Source organism: Zeus faber (assembly GCF_960531495.2).
Source record: "Zeus faber genome assembly, chromosome: 3".
Lineage (NCBI taxonomy): Eukaryota > Metazoa > Chordata > Actinopteri > Zeiformes > Zeidae > Zeus > Zeus faber.
Genome location: NC_137190.1, coordinates 27,400,929 through 27,418,909, shown reverse-complemented (window position 1 = coordinate 27,418,909; position 17,981 = coordinate 27,400,929). Strand labels below are relative to the sequence as shown.

At 43.3% G+C, this 17,981-nt stretch overlaps 1 protein-coding gene across 1 annotated transcript in view; it reads left to right on the top strand.

Moving 5' to 3' along the window:
- The first annotated feature begins 409 nt into the window (after positions 1–409).
- Positions 410–17,981, top strand: part of smad3a (SMAD family member 3a) — a 30,984-nt gene continuing 13,412 nt past the window's right edge. Inside the window, exons 1-2 of the mRNA XM_079997753.1 lie at positions 410–814; positions 17,691–17,884. Of these exons, the coding sequence (XP_079853879.1) occupies positions 612–814; positions 17,691–17,884 (397 nt within the window). The 5' untranslated portion in view covers positions 410–611. The remainder of the gene's footprint in view (positions 815–17,690; positions 17,885–17,981) is intronic.

The following is a 17,981-nucleotide window of genomic DNA, read 5'->3' as shown; positions in this document are numbered from 1 at the left end:
AGGGTCTCTGCGGATCAGCTTTTCATTGTGGATAAGGAGGAGGCTGAGGAAGCTCCTGCATTTGCATTTGGGGCAGACTTTGCAGCAGACTTCACCCTGCACGGCGGATGGATCTGAACTTCACCAAACTTCTGATTGTCGAGGCACCAAACATCCTATTAGAGGAAGGAAAACCGACCGTGTCGGTGGCTTTTTTTTATTTTTTTTTATTTTAAACAAAGTCCCACGTCACCCGCGGGGGATTAGTCAGATCGGCGATAGCGGAGGGAAAAGGTTGGTGGAAACATTAGAGAGGGGGACTAGTTTTCCTTGCGGAGTGATACGAGCCTCCGCCGCGCTCCGGTGCGCGCCCAGAGCGGACGGCGTAATCGCTCCCCGGCAGCAGAGACGCTGTCCGCCCGAAGTGGAGCACTCCGCTTGGAGATGTTCTTGTTTCTACCCACGGCTCAAATAAACTCTCTGTTTATTTCAAAATAACATTTTTCCCCCCAAACATTTAATTTTTATTTTTTATTTGTATTTCCATATAGTTTACGGTTTCCCAGCACCGAGGGAGAGAGAGAGAGAGAGAGAGAGAGAGAGAGAGAGAGGACTTCCACCGAAACTCAAAGATGTCCATCCTGCCTTTCACTCCCCCCATCGTCAAGAGGCTCCTGGGCTGGAAGAAGGGCGAGCAGAACGGCCAGGAGGAGAAGTGGTGCGAGAAGGCGGTCAAGAGTCTGGTGAAGAAGCTGAAAAAGACCGGGCAGCTGGACGAGCTGGAGAAAGCCATCACCACCCAGAACGTCAACACCAAGTGCATCACGATACCGAGGTAAATGTCCCCCGGACCTAGCTCGGGCTCCAGCCTCCCGCGGAACTTCTGTAAACAGGGAAACTGCACTGCACTGAAAGCTTTGTTGAATCGTGTAGACTTGTCGAGACCCGAGGATAGAGCGTATAGATTAAAAAAAACCCCACCACAACAACAACAACAATTCAACCCCACCGAGCTTGACAGGTACCGCGGTGCCACGGTGTCAGTTGGTGTGTTTCACCCAGCCGTCAATGTGGGCACTCCCAGGTAAACACCCCTCTGTGTGTGTGTCTGTGTGTGTGTGTGTGTGTGTGTGTGTGTGTGTGTGTGTGTGTGGGGGGGGGTGTGTGTCTGTGAGAGAGAGAGAGAGAGAGAGAGAGTGTGTGCGTGTGTGCGTGTGTGTGTGGCCATCGGACTGGATATAACGTAAAAAATAACGTAAGTCGCTCGTCGTCAACCAGTTTGGGCAACGCTTTACCGTGTCGTCGTATAATATTGCCGTTAATTTACACCATGTTCTCCCACCGACCTCCCGCTTTGAATCCCCCCCTATGCAGGCGTCCTCGCACACGCGTTTCCACACTGGGGATGGTGTACCAAGTTACATAACCCTGATTTAATCTGGGGCGCTCTCCTCCCCAGATCCAGGTTACTGTTTATGGAGGTTCAGATCGACCTCCCGATCAGCACCGGGCACCTCTTTCATACACATGGGTCGGGCGTGTAATAACCGCATATAGATGGTAATACTCAGGACCCTTGCAAGCTGTCACTCCTTGTCAGGGCAAGTCCATGCAGAGTAAACACAGGGCCATGCATGGATCAGCACTAACCCACTCACACTGCAGATGTGGGTGACTCTTATGCCATGGTGATATGAAATTGAAAAAAGTCATTAAAGCTAGGTGCATTTGGTAGTTGTGCAAGGAATAATTCGAGGAATTGTTCGTATTAACCGGGTTCCTGCAAACGGTATGAGTAGCATGCTCCATGTGCTGGCACTGGCAGTAGATTTGACAGCGCTTTGCATGCAGGGTGAAATCAAGCCCAGAGCAGGGGCACTCCCACATTCTGGAATGCCAAGTATCATTGTGCATATCACACTGTGTGCAGGTCTGGGCCAGTATCCAGGGTTTAAAACCTACCCGGAACGTGAAGCGGTTGCCCCCCACGCTAGTCTCACATTTCAGCTGCCACTGAACAAGGTGGAGAGCACACTGGGATCACCCTAAATCTGGGTTTTAATGTTGGTGAACCAAGTGGCTTAGAGTGGGTCTACTGTTGTTGTCATTTTTTGTCCAATAACTATTAAATTCTCATTGAAAATATAATGTTTTGTCACATCAATTACAGCTACAAAATGTAATCTCACCCTAACCCTAACTGATCATTGGAGATAGGTGATATGACATTGTAAAAAAGGTGTTATTATTGTGATGACCTTGAGGAACATGATGGGCAATTTGGAACAAAAGATACCAACAGTTGTCAAATTTTGAATATAAAAATTACAATACTGCCAATAAAGTAAAAATAATTGTGATATTTCTTTCGGCCGTTTTGCTCAGCTTTACTCATAAGGCACCTGCATTCCTGCTGCTATTAACTAGGCTATGTGCTGGCAAGCAGACAACAGCTGCCGGACTGCCTGTTTAGGCTTGCTCATGGGCAGGTCAGCTCCCCTCAGTCTTCCATGCACTCCACCATGATGCTAATCGCCATTCCTGCTAGAGAGTGCTCGTCTCATACGGTGCCCAGAGCTGCCCTAGAAGCTGTTTATTTATAAAAGGTCTGTTATAAAGTGTCTGCTGGTAGGCGTCCAAGGCACTGACTATTTAAGACAGATAAATACATATTAACTGTACAAAAGGTAGAAGCTCTGTTGTCGGAAAGAAGTTGACTCGAGATTTAAATCATGCAAAGCAAAGCAATCAGGCTTTTATAAGATAACTTTTGAGGATCTGACTGGGTAAAAAATAACTTAATTTTCAGTTAGAATAAAGGAGAAAGAGGGAAATGCCAAGGAGCTGTGGAAACGCCCACTGACTAGTTAGATAACACAGTAAATGGATTTAACAGCTGCAATTTTCAGTCACAAGCCGTGCAATCAGAGAATTATATAGTGTGGTGGGTTGGAGTAACTCGCGGGTTTGTTTTTTGTGTGGGCGGGCTGGCGACTTGCATACTCTGTCAGAGCATCTGAAAAAAAATCCCCAACATATTGGTTGTAATCTCTTTGACACCAGTCTTTCTATATGTCTTGCTCTGCATTTCGGTGTTGCGAGGTCGGCCACTAAGATTAGCATATTGTTGTAGAGTAGTTTTTGCTTTCGAAACAACAAGTGAGCACCAAGGGTGCTGGCCAATTTCAAGTGTTTGTGACTCAACAACAAGCAATTGTGGCTTTGTGGTGTGGCTCAACCCCCTCTCTCTCACTTTCTCTCTTGCTTGCCCCATCTCGCCTTTTTTCTTCCCCTTTGCAAGATAAAGTTTGACAGAATGAAGAGCTCTCTGATCCATGTACCTGAAACACATCCAAACATCTCCAAACATCTGTCCAACGCTTCCTCTCCCCGGTGTTTTGAGAGCAGTGAAGTGCCGATGCTCAAAACAGTCGAGAGTGAAAAGATGAGTGATACAGTTTTTACACCAAAATTAGTGGGTGTACAAATAGGCGATTGATGCCTTTCCCATTGCCAGGAGAGGACCATGTCTTTCTTTGTTTTCTGGGTCTGGTGTGTCATGTTTGACTTCACAAACACGCCGGAAAAGGGCCGTGTCATGGTTCCTGTGTGATTGAGAATGAAACAGTATAAGCAGCTTGGGGCGGTGCTGAAGTCCCTCGGAGCCCGGCGGGGAGCGTGGGGGTCTTCCACTGTGGTCCCAGCGGAGCGATCCCCACACTCAAGACATGTCATGGTCCCACATGCGGTAAAAAAAAGTCAATAAGTTCCGATTTTTATTTTGGATACTAGATCGGATATGAAATGATCGAATTGATACACAGATATAAAGGGGCTTAAATTAGGGTGTCATGTTTCCATCAGAGAGGATCGGAGCTGGAGCCGATAAAATCCTGTGTCTATTGCAGGGTCATTTGTCCTGGGACTGAAACCTGGGTGTAACATTTCTCACTAATTACAAATTCCAGATGTTAGCAGGTGTTACCGGGTTTTTGGCGCAGTGGGAAAGGGGTATAATACACGACTTCCCCCGCTGTCAGTGTGGGCCCAGTGTGTTTTTAACAGAAGGCGAGCCCACTCCATCTATGTCCTAGTTTGCATGTTTGAGACCACGGAGGTTGAATTACATGTTAAAAGCATGAACTTGAATAAATATCTCTCACATTTAATCCTGGTAATCCTGGTAATCCAGGTCATTTTACACTGCCACCAGCACCGTCACGAGTACTGTGCATAGTGGAACCTGAAGAAAAACTAAAAAGAAAAAACATAGTCAACAAACAATAGTGTAACCCATTCTTTTGTGACGTGTATTACCGTTTTAGAACAGATTGCTTTTGTTTACTCTTCTACACATGGAATTCTTATAAAAATGTGTTCATCTGAGGTTCCATCGAGGAATGGAAATTCCTCCCTCATCACCCCCGTTCTCTCAACTAGTGACTGGTGACAGAGATTAAATGATGACACCAATGATGTGTGTGTGTGTGTGTGTATGTGTGTGCGTGTCTGTGTGTGCACCTGTGAGCATGTGTACTTATGTTTACCCAAGGGGATTGGATTCCCTATACCTAGCTGCCCCCACCCCCCTCTCCAATCTACCCGAAAGAGGGTATTTTCTCTGGTTCTGGGCCAGTGACAGTCTCGTCTTGTTCATCCAAATCCCCCAGGCTGCAGTCTGATTCACACAGTTACATGTCAGCACAGGAGATGGAGATGGAGATGGAACAGTAAAGAATATTTTACAGTAGGACTGCAGATATTCCGCTATTATCCAATTCAAATTTGTATGCTTTATTATTTTTAATATTCAAATAAATATGAATTTGTTATACTGAAATTATCTTTTTTTTCCAAACAAAGGAAATAAAAACTCTAGATGTATTTAATTTACTCAGTTTCCTGGCGCTTGCGCAGCAGATTGCAGATGGTTCCTGAAAAGATCTCGCCTGCGTTCTCACTGCCCGCTGGCAAATGCCTTCCGGCCCAGCACAGTCCGAGAGCTGGTGGTTGGGAACCTCTGCATTGAGGACATTCCGTCGGTGATGGTCGGGTTATTGCCCACTTTCATCGCCACATCTGTGGAATTACTGGACATTCTGGTCAAGGGCGCACTCTCCCTTGTACATACAGTGAAACGCTGGGGGAGAGGGAGACGCGCCGGTGGACTTATGCGTCGCTGCCGACGTGGACTTTGCATAGTTACCGGGAATTTTTCTCTCTAATGTGCGCTCGCTGTGCAACAAACTGGACGAGCTTATATTGAACTTTATTGCTCATCACATGTGGATTGATTTGCTAAAGTTAGCCAAAACATTTATAATCAATTATTTATTTATTAAAAAAATACATAATCAAATGACAATTTCAGCATTCGAATCATTACTTTTTTTAAATATTCGAATTCTATTCGAATTTCGAATTTCGTTCATGCTGCCTATTTTACAGTACGTCCTCATGTATCACAATATCTGCTGATTTGGTTAAAATCAAGTTTTCGAAATTCACAATATTGAGCCGTATGATAATATTTAAAGTATGGTATCACTCTGAACATACCATAATGCTGTAGAGCTCATATTGTGAGACATTTACGATGTTGCCCTCTTACACAGTGGTAATAAAAAGGGCTTGCTCACTTTCTGTATGTGTTTTATGTGAATTTGGTACCCTCTACCCAAACTGTCAGCCTGGCAGTTTGGATAGAGGGAACATGTCATGTTATGTCATTTCAGTATTCGACTATTCTTAACGAATATTCAATTAGAAAACAATATTTATGGCACATTCGCCAGGTAATGATTTCAGGCTTTAGATGCTAGAGACGGAATTATGTAGCTTATGGGACACATTCAAAACATGATAATTGTTTGATTATGTTTCAATGATTAAATTAAAAGTTAGTTGGATTATATTTTGTGGAGAAAATATTGGCCTTTAGAACCCTTTTCCTTCAATTTGGCCACCAATTGAATACCTTCCACGACCTTACCTCTGTAGTACTGTCCACACTAACCGTACGCTCACACCAGAAGCAACATGCAGCGCTGCAGGAAGTCAAAGTCATTCATTTCCAGTGGGAGATTGTGACAAGGAGCGAAGAAGAGTGACGCAACATGAAGCGATCTCAGAGACTTGGCAATGGAAGAAAGTTGAATGGATTTCAACTTTATGCTAATTAGCCGCAATGCTAATCACCGATAATGCATTTCCGCTGATACGTCTGCTAAAAAAAGCTGAACAAACCCTTGACTTTAGTTCCTACCAAACGTTTTGGTTCCTACCAAACTTTTGTTCACAAAATGGAGGAGAAGCTTATTGTTGCAGTCGCCGGTTTCCCCGTGCTTTACGATGTGACTGTTCATTTACATAGACGTAATGTAAAAACGATGCGTGGAAGAAGTTTTGGATTTCCATAGAGTTTGATTAAAAACATTTTTCATGTTCAGTATGATCTCATGTCAAATCACGTGGTCAGAATGTATACGAATACTTTTTGAGAAGTTAATCTGACAGGTATAAAATATAAATATACAACCATATATAATACATATAATAAATATTATATATCATAGATAATTTGATATTATATACTGTATATATATTTTTAGACTACTGTCTGTACACATTCACATAAATCCTCAAAGAGAGACAGAGGGTTGTAATGTTTTGTTGTATTTTTTTATCATTAGTTGAGGAGTGTAAGAGAGAGAATGAAAGAGAACGAGGGACACAGGAGTTGTGGGCATATATCAATAAGTTATATATATATATAGTATATATAACTTATATATATTATATAATATTAATTAATTATGAATTTATATTATGTATATATATATATATATTCATATATACGTATATATAATATGTTATATTATATTTTATAAACAAATACAAATAAATATAAAAAATAGTCGTGTCACTTAAAAATCAATAATAAATGAATGCAGCTATGTGCACATGAAGTGATGAGTTGAACACGAACGCCCGCAAGCGACAGCGATGGCTTCTGGTGTGACCCAAAAGCGACAGCTCTCTGGCTATCGAGCAATAAGAGCGCTTCTGGCGTGAGCGTACGGTAGTGAAGGTCTACAGAGATTGCCCACCTCTTTCTCTGGCACTTTGAAGTACATCACCATCCATCCCAATATCCATTGGAATATCTAGGAGAGTATACCGGCCTCTCAGTAATTCCACCACATCCTTAAAAGTATAACAAACTCACTACAACACTTTTTGGTAGTAAGCTCCAGGGGAATTTAATCTAAGCCAATCATTGTGTAAACGGTTACCCAACCCAAGTACACAGGTCAGTTAAATTTGAACGGTTAAACCTTTACTCAAACCTCTGATCAAACCTGGTAGTAAACAGTTTTTTTGGGTGGGGGGCTGTCCAACAAGTCTTTCGGACTGCTAGAGGTCTTCGTACACAGAAGTTCCACAGAGTTAGACCTGGCTTGTTTTCAAGCGGCTGCACCACTCGTGTCTCGAGCAAAGACAGACTGAAAACACACACAGACAAACACAAAGTTGCTACTGTGTCAGGAAAAGGTTTTTTGTTTTTTTTACACCTGTCTTACTTCACTTTCGACTGCCAAAAACACTACCTGTGCACACATTGGAGAGATCAGAGAATCAGGTTAGCCACAGTACAGCGCCACTTTGTTTTTCCTGCCTGCTGTGAGCGCGCGTTTGTGTGTGTGTGTGTGTGTGTGTGTGTGTGTGTGTGTGTGTGTGTGTGTGTTAGTGTCTGTCTGTCTTTTTTTAGTGTCAGTTTGTTTGTGACATTCTGAGTCGTGGCACCCATTTACTGATCATTAAATGAGACACAAAGACATTCAATATAATCCATAGAAGATATTGACCAAAGCAAATATCGCTAATCTTTTGGCTGCGTAATACAAATATATAATAGTATGTAATGGTTCATAATGTAATGGTTATTCTGTTCCATTGGTGTGAATCTTTACATATTGATTGGTAGAGGTAAAGCTGGTGTTGGAGACAACTGGCATTCAGTTGTGACTACACTTGTTTGCCTTTCTATTTGGACCCTGGTGCAGTCTTCATTTTCAGATTCATACGGCAGCAGCGTGTCTTCTTCTTTTCAGCCATCCCAGCCAGAACGGGATTGAGCCTTGGCCATCATGTTGTCTCATTTGTGGAGCGAGTCCCTTACGAATAACGGAGTAGCAAGAGGAGAGAGCTTTTCATAACCCTTCATCAGACCTCAAAACACTTTCACAACGCTTCCTCTTGCACATTGCGTCAGTTTGGGTTTGCTAACCCAACACTTCCCTTGCACCTTTTCAGAAGTGTCAACAGCGCTGTCGAACTTGCCTCGCCTTCACTTCTGCTCACTAAGCTCCTTACCTGCGGTCTTCAGTCGTTCACACATTTCAAGGTGTAGCTGTGAGTCACTCAGACAGAGCTGTGATACCGGGAGGTCGCTGGGAGGTTATGTATGCTGTCTGTCTGTTTGTCTGTGTGTAGTTTGTCAGGCCGGCGCTGTAATGACAGTAAATTGCCCTGTCTGGTGTCAGAGGTATCGGGTTGCCTTCGCTGTTTGACTTCCCAGACAAAAAGAGGTTACTGCTCCTGCTCCGTCCGAAGTGCAAGGCGAGGCTCAGTCTCGTCAGCCAAATGGTAAACAAGAATGTAGGTTACATACTTTTCAGGCGGTAGCCTCTCGTCGTTTGGGATACTTGTAAATATTGTTGAACACATTCACAGTGATGAAAACCCTTACATAAGGAAAAAGATAAATTAATGTTAAAATAATATCTAAACAACAAATTATCTCGGGGCCAGTGGATTTAATGCCAGGATCGAGCCAGTGAAAACTTGCTCAATGTAAACCCCTAGCATTAAATTTGCATTGATTAATTATTAAATGAACAATATAATTCATTTACGATACGGCCATGTCTACATTTTATCACGGTACAAAAGCAAGGAAAACTAATGTTGGTAGAGATGTATCACCCTTTCCTATGTTAGTTATGGCTCCTATGTAAGCGATGCTATGAGTGATGTGATATTGATGATGTGACGTGTTCTCTTATTGTCACCCAAAGATGCTGTTTAAGTATGAAGGAATGTCACGTGTCAGTCATTCTTTGAAAGCGAGTGGAACGAGTCCTCCACAAACCCTCTACACTCTTTCAGCAACCAACTACATGGTCATGAAAAATTATCACTTAGTTGATGTAAACCTGGACACTTAGCTTTCTAGTCAGAGTCCGTCGTGCAATATATCACGTGCACTCAAAACACAAAATAAAAAAAATTCACATGTCAGAATAGGCATGGCATATTATATTATATTATGTGAGTGTCTCTATGTGTATATTAGGGATGAGTGGTCTGCTGATGAGTGTGTCTATTCATTGTCGACTAGATGGATGGTCCGATTAAAAACAAAAAACAAATGTGAAGTTATTTTGCCTGAAATTTCTTCAAATTAATTTTTCCACTGGAATGGGCGATTTCAATTTGCTCATTAACAACTGTTACAACCGAACATAATAGAAAAAATGTCAATAATAGACTCAGGATACAATGAGGCTGGCATGATTGTTGACTTTTTAATATATGCCATCGTTTGAATAGTTGTTGTGCCCATTGTAAAAAATATAATGTATGAATTTCACATGAAAGAAATAGTAAGGCAGTATGATGACATTTTATATACATTATATATATATGTGTGTGTGTGTGTGTGTTTGTGTGTGTTTGTGTGTGTGTGAGTGTGTGTATATATAGACATCTGGCGTCAGCGACCGTACCCCATAGAAACCCTAGTATAAAAATTTTAATCTATGTCATCAAACAAATGTCCCATTTCAGGGTAATTGTATGTGTGGGTGTGTGGTTAGTCAGCCCAGAGGAATGTCCTCCCTGCCTGCCCGCCGAGGCCCCGGGGTGGGTGTGGGCTGCTGTTTGGTTTGTGGAGTTTGCTCCGGAGGGGGTGGGGGGTGGGGGGCAGGCTGCTAGTGAGACAGCAGCGCTGCCTCCACTCGGTCCTGGCCGTCTCACTATCTGCGGGGGAGCGTGTGTGCACAAGAGAAAACACACGATCGCACACACACACACACACACACACACACACACACACACACACACACACACACACACACACACACACACACACACAACGTCTCATCCACCAGACAACAAGCCTGCCTTTGTGTTCTGCCGGCTGGGACGTCTGCTGTCCCAGTGCTGGGCTGCAGCTGGATATGTGTGGGAAAACAACCCGACCTGGAGGATGAGAGATAAGTGCCGAGTGGATGGTGGAAGTGACTTGTTTTACATTGAGTCATTTAGCAGACACCTTTATCCAAAGTGACTTACGCTAATTACCTTTGTCAGTTGTAGTCTGTAAGACTGGGTAAAAAAAAAATCAATACTCCCATACGATGCAATTTTTGGATCAATTTGAAAATTGCAACATCGATACTTTGTTTGGAAGTTATGCATCCATTTTCCACTTAAATTAAATACCACCATGGTCACAAATCAAGTGAAAATGTAAATTTTCTGAGTGTTTCAGTTTTGTAATACACGTCAGAGGGTACACTAAAAAGTCGGTAGCAAATCTCATTGTGTATAAAATATCGATATATCGATATAGCATCGCATCGTGGCGTTCTCATCAATATCGGATCGATATTGAATGGAATAGTTAGATCCAGCTCAATACCCAACCCTAGTAGTGTTTACAGTAGTAATCACAGCCTCCAGTAGGAACCAGGGATGTCAGCAGAATCACAAAGTTGGATCAAGTCTTGTTTTTTAATTCTGGAAACGAATGGATAGAATGATAGCAGCCAAAGTAGAATATTTTTTGCGTGGGCAATTCTGGGTTTGAAAGTCTGAGTGACCCATGAGGTCACTAGCGCAAGCAACAGGATGATTTAGTAACCGGACAATTTCCGAGGGAAATGTAGATTATAGCAGATGGTCGGCTAAGCTAAGCTACGCTTAGGCCTGTGGTTTTTGAATAACGTTTTCCTTGTACAGTACTTGATTTTTTTATTTCCTTTGTAGTTTTTCATTCATGGAAAGCGATCTGCCATTAAACACAGACACAGACAACACCTGTGGTCATGGAGACCTGCATGTGAAAAGTTAAATGCGAACTACATAGAGGAAGTACAAGGCATTAAAGTAAAGTCCTTGTTTTCTGAAGTTCCCGCACCGCTGTAATTTAAACTCTGCAGAGAATTGTAATGGTGTGCCAGGTTTTCATTCAAATAACTTGAAAATGAATGTTAATATGCTAATATGTTAATATCCATCATGCCCCCTCCACGCTCATGGCGCTACATGCACACTTCATGTAGCATCATTAACGCGGCACACTGCGAGCGCCTCGCCAGAACAAGGACACGGTAGCCACCCGTGCCTCTGGAGAACCAGAAAAATATTTAATTCCTGACATGGTTCATGGTTCAGTTTAGTTGCCTGGAGATTAACAATCTTGGCATTAATGATTGCGGGCTGTATGCACAGTATTCAAAGTTTCATGTATCTATCAAAAGGGGTATTTGACTCAGTTAAAGTTATGTAATTCATCATTTAAAAAAATGATCAAAGTATCATCAAAATGCACAAAATATATAATATTAATGTTTATTATTAACCCTCACCCTGTCCCTCACTAAGTTTCAATGTCGGCTACATTTTGGGCTGTTTGGCCTTGCTGGCTGTCTAGGTTTCTGGTTTCTTATTTCACATTAGGCACACACACACACACACACACACACACACACACACACACACACACAGCACAGCACACACTCCAGCACGATGATATCACCTGCGGGCCAAAGTCTCACCCGTCGGTCTTCCACACACTATTCAGAGTTCTTTCCTTCAATCTCCACCCCCAACACATGCGCCCTTCTTTGTAGGAGAGGAAGACGTCTGATTGCTTTTCCAGAACGAGGGGGAAAGAAAGGGAGTGTGTGTCTGTGTGTGTGTGTGTGTGTGTGTGTGTGTGTGTGTGTGTGTGTGTGTGTGTGTGTGTGTGTGTGTGTGTGTGTGTGTGTGTGCGTGCGTGCGAGCGTGCGTGCGTGCCTGTGTGTTTTGCCCATTCCTGTATATGTGCGTGTATTTACTAGGCTTCTTTCTATAGATTGCACCATTGTGCGAATGAGCTTACAAGGGATTTACAAAGTTTAAAGAAAGGTAAGTGCAAGTAGTCTATGCAGTCTTAATAAAACTATAACCACTTCAGTGCCATTCATACGAGCAGACAAGTCAGCATTCTCCCCCTCCAGTATTCATTAAGTGAGAGCTTCGCAAAGCTAAGCCCTCAAGGCTACATCCTGGCATCTTGCTATAGTTTTGAATCCATCCTTTAGCTGGCTGAGTGACTGCTTTGCAGTGAAAGCACCTGAACTATCGACGATTGAATGCAGTTGGGAAACGGCAGAAACAACAATGAAGCGCATTGCAGCACGGAGGCTTTCTTCCTTTAGGTGCGTTTGGCCGCAGCCTCTGCTGGTCTTTGTTGGTCTTCTTATTTCTCTTCTGCAATTTGCTGTGGTTGTTGAAGGTATGGTTAATTAAAGAGCCGATGCTCGAGGAGTTGCTGTCGGCTTTTCTCTAAGACACACTGACCTGCCGCTCCCCTCCGTAAGAAAACATTCTGAGTGTTCGACTCAAAAAGATATCGAACACTAAGCCAAACTCCCCTGAGCTCTGATGATCTGCTGACACTTTGTGAAGACGTTTTGGGTTCCTAAATTTTGTTTTGGAACAGTCATGTGTTGGTCTGTCACGTTGTGACATCATGTCGTTTTAGGTGACAATTGGCGAGCCCAGCTCTATGATGAATGGTAGTAAGGTGAAAGTCAACAAGCTTGACCATCAAGGACCCACAGTGTCCCCTAACTGAAAAAACTACTGCCAAAAACCTGACCCCTGGTTGCCCAAAACAGTTATACAACGGAGGGGAATAAGATTAGAAAACTTTATTTTTATATGTTAAGCAATGCCAAGCATTCATGGGAGATTATGTTACCACCAAAGCCAACGATTGCGAAACACAAACAAACATAAAAAAATACTAACAACTGGTAACCTTGAAACCGTATCGGCCTTAATTGACCAAATGGAGGATGCCGAAAAAGGCTCAACGTGAACCTCACTTCAAGCCATATTGTCCCTTGGTTGCCCCAAACAGTGTTTAGTGATCCACTGTATTGAAGTTCGTGCTCAAGGCCAAAGACAAATTTTAGGAAACCCTGCACTGAAAGCTGAATACCAAGTTCAAGTATTATTTTTCAAAAGTGATGTAATTCCATCCACGCGTCTTTGTACATGACATTTCAGTTTTGTTATTTAAAATAAATTGCACTCTTACAAAATCACGCTTTGATTTCAGTCAATTAAAATGGACAAGATTTTCCCCAATCCCCGATACAAAACTGCCCCTGCAAAAATCCATTCCTGCGGCTTTGCCAATAGCTCAATGGAACCTCTTTTATGTTTCGACTGTTGAGGTAATGGCTCTGAAGGATGGTGTTTTCTCCACCACAAGGCGCGAGGCCAGCAATGCCGTCTGGCCCTGGATAAATGGACTGTCCAGCAGAGCAGACTTTTATGAGGGGCACAAAGGGCCCAAATGAGCCCCCGCCTTGCTCTGACTGGGCTTTGGGAGGGAGAGAGAGAGAGAGGGAGAGAGCTAGATAGGACATGGGGACAGACGGAGGGTATGGTAGGGGGTTGAGGTTGGGGGTTGCGGGGGCTTGCTTATAGGGTGGGTGGGGGGGCCCTAGTCACAGACACTCTGAGTTGCCCTGAGCTATCGAGACAGTCTGTCATCCCTTTTGTCCTGCAGCTCCGTGCTCTTTTTGTTTTTCCTTTCCGCCACTTCGTCCTCCACTCCACACCGCACCACCCCACCCCCACTCCAGGCAGACGGTTTTGATCTGCACTTGAAGTTTCTGGGGTTTGTGTACACTGACCTAGAGCTGCTCAGCCTGGCCCAAATCAGATGTTTTCACCTGATAAATTTAATAAACATTTGGTGTTTTAGTCAAGCCTATAAATCGGCCAAATAAAGCATTTCAATCTATTGAATCATTTGGGGTAAACTGTGAGAAACAAAAACAAGTTATTGCTACATTTGATCGTAACCAACTTTCAACCAGAATTGTTTTCTCAGTGTGTCTCAGTTGTTTTCTCAATTATTTTTATTAGTGAGCTATTTGAAATGTATACACTTAAAATGTAAACCTCATTTTGAACGTCTGTGTGAAATGGTCTCTCTACAGAGGGTGTGTGTCTGTGTGTGTGTTCTTTTTTCAGGAATGCTCGGACCATCGCCAGCTAGGACACCCATAGCGTGTGTTTGTGTCTGATTGTGCGAGGCCAACTTCAGAGAGTTTGCTTTGCCCATGCGCAGCGGTGCAACGCGCACACACACACACACACACACACACACACACACACACACACACACACACACACACACACACACACACACACACACACACACACTCAAACACACACACAGACACACACACACACACACACACATACACACACACACACACACACACACACACACACACACACACACACACACACACACACACACACACACACACACACACACACACACATCAAATGCAGGCCCTTTCATTCTCACAATAACACTCACACAGATGTCTGTTGGGGTGTGTGTCTACATTAGGTCAAGCTACTGCTTAGGGGCATGAAACACAATAAAGTCCACACATTTCCCCTGCGGCTAAAAAATCAATACTAATTTGTCCCATTCATTTTAGACATCAATTCTCGGGGCAGAGAAACTTGAGGGCTTCAGCTTGATTCCCTGAGTCAGAAAAAGACCTGAGATGGGCTAAAAACAGCCCCAGGCAGCCAAGTGGGCGAGCAAGAGTCATTTTAACCAAGTTTACATGACATACCATGTGAGTTATCAGTGGCTAGAGGATAAGGAAAATAAACATATACAGTGAACAGAGTAATAAACCAGTTTCAAAATCTGCTTTTCACTCCACTGCCCAAGGCAATTAATTGTGCTGTGTTCCAATTAAAAGCAAAGCTCAGAAAAAAAACATATTTGATAGATTTTTCATGGATCCAAATATTTTAAAATACAACAAGAGCTGTTAGGTAGACGCCAATGTAAGGAGTTCAGCAACTGAGTCTCCAAATGTGACTCACACAGATCCAAGTTCCAGAATTTGAAAGAAAGAAAAATCTCCAAATTCTGAAAACAGGGTGACGGCGTCAATCTCTTCATCAGTGAGATCAGAACAAAACCTATAGTATCATCTTTTTGCATAGTGACCATGTGTTTTTGCTGTTAGAGGGGTTTCATGGAGCCACGGCCAGACCCGCATTCTTGGAGGGGCTTTTCCCAGAACAGCCAGCACGTTTCGGCTTTCTCTATAACACCAGTTCCGAGGCGTGACACTGAGAGACTCCCACGCACTCACAAAAACACATGGACCATGGCCCAGCAGGTGATTGTGGGGGTCAGCGTTCTTTGCCCCTGGCACCCCCCCCCCCTCGCCACATAGCTGAAGTGCTTTGTGCTCCAAATAATCATGAAACAAAATTAAAGAATCCAAGGCTGTCCGTGATCCCCGCAGGATCTTCTAACCAACGTGTAACAGTTAAATAGGCTGACGTCCAAGCCCCCAGGTTAGCTACTGCATGCTGAGGCTTGGTGGCACGGTAGGAATGGCTGTTGGTGCCAAGCGGAGGGGAGCCGCTTCTCGCTAAAGTTTCACCCCCTCAACACCCCTCAGTCGTAAATCTTCTGTATAAAGCGAGGCGTTTGCATTTAAAGTTCCTCGTGCTCATCTGGGTGTGTTTTCAAGTTCCTTTGCTGGTGTGTTCTTTCGATCGCTGTTTTGTTTGGTGGTTTATGATAGGGTGGTAATTGATGGTCAATTCCATATATATATATATATTTCTTTTTTGGACACTTTGGTGTTGTTGCTATCACAGAACTGGCAACCGGATAGATCTGGACGTGTTTCTGATTAGGCATACATGACTCAGTGCGGTTTAGTCAGCATCAAAATGTTCCATTGGGGTCATCAAAGTCTTACGTTCATTTCTCCTCACTTTCTAGCCTAACCTGAAAGCATTATGCGACTATTCTGCTGTAACCTGCCGTTCACTGTCCCCCTTCTTACTATACTTAGCAAAGTAAGGAATGGACAGTAGCATGGGAGACTCCCCTTTGATTTTATGGTCTGAAAAGTCTTTAGACAGGCATAACATAATTTGATGCTGTTGGCGGCCGTGCAATAAAAGTATCATTTTTATGATGTACTTCATATAGTTATCTCCTTTATCTTGCACTTAACGGAATAACTGTGGATGTCTGATTCTGAATGATATGTCTTATGGTGCTTACAAAAGTGAATTAATAAAATTGTACTAAAACTCATCAAAGTATAAAGCAACAAATTCACAGGGACATTAAATGTTCAAATAAGAATTACAAAGTTTGCCAGATAAAGTTTTCTCCCCCACTTCTGATTGATCCTCTGTCCTTTACTGAATGAGTGTTCTCTCAGCTGTTTGGACGCTCAAGGCAGCCTTTGAAGAGCACACTCACTTTAAAACACCAAGACCGTAAAAAGCCTCTTCCATGAAAAATTAAAAGTCGATGCTTTCCCTGGTGGACAGACAATGGCTGACCCAGATGGACGAGTTGTGCTTCGCTCTCCCTGATTGGCTAGTCCAAGCCTTTGTGTTTATCCTTGCACTGACATTTGTCCTTCGAAAGGGTTTAAGCATAATCCATTGACCTTTGTTCGGGTTTTGAGTGTGGGTGTTCGGTTGTGTATACAGTATGTGCGTCGGCCCTTATGTAAGATGATTGATTTTCTCTCCCCTGTTTGTGGTTCATTGGGTTCAGTGCTCGTAGGCTCCAGCTCCATGCCAACTTCCATGGTCTCACTACCGCTCGTTCTGTGCTTGGTGGCTTACATCACCGCGCTACACTCCATATACAAATGGTCTGTAATGACTTGCCAATAGCATAGCATACTTTGTATTAATAGCAATATTTCATGTGTTAATTGACCTGTGAGCACATTTTCCTTTTAGACCAATCTAATTGTTCCCAAGGCCTGTTTGTTTTATATTGTGTCTTTTAAAACTCCCTGTATATTATTGGAGCTGTAATCAATTTTATTTGATATCAAGGGTAACAGAAAAGTAAACAAAAAGAAAAACATAAAACCACCCTCAGCTTCTTTGATAACCATGTTTATACTGGCCCTAGTCAATCTGCATTTTCTTTCATAGTTTAGAAATTAACTATGTACCTTCACTAGCAGGTGGAACATTTCCAGGTTCCAGGAAATTAAAAGTCTTGCCATGTTTTTACACCGGTCACTCATTAGATGGACCTCTGGGTCCTGGTGATTCGCTAATGCACATGGTCCACTTAACATCCCTGGGTGGAATTTTCACTTTCTGAACCCGGATCTTTCATCTATGTAGAGTAAACCCAGAACAATCCACCAAGACATATATCAAACACATTTAAGAAAAGTAACTTCAATAACGTTCGATGGAGGAAAGCCGATGATATGTCATTACGTTCTGCCTACCCAAAACTAACGGTTAAAGTCTTGCTCAGTAACAGACCACCATTGTAAACACCCCCACCCATCCTTCTCCCTGCCCCGTGCTGTCCACAGGTCTCTAGATGGCCGCCTGCAGGTGTCCCACAGGAAGGGCCTGCCCCATGTCATCTACTGCCGCCTGTGGCGCTGGCCCGACTTGCAGTCTCACCACGAGCTGCGGGCGGTGGAGCTGTGCGAGTACGCCTTCCACACCAAGAAGGATGAGGTGTGCGTCAACCCCTACCACTACCAGAGGGTGGAGACGCCTGGTAGGGCTGCACTTCTTTAAAAAAAAGGATTTGGCTCGCAGGGGTTGGGTTCAAAAGATCACTGCTTTAAAGCTGGTGTTGGCATAGAACTCACGCA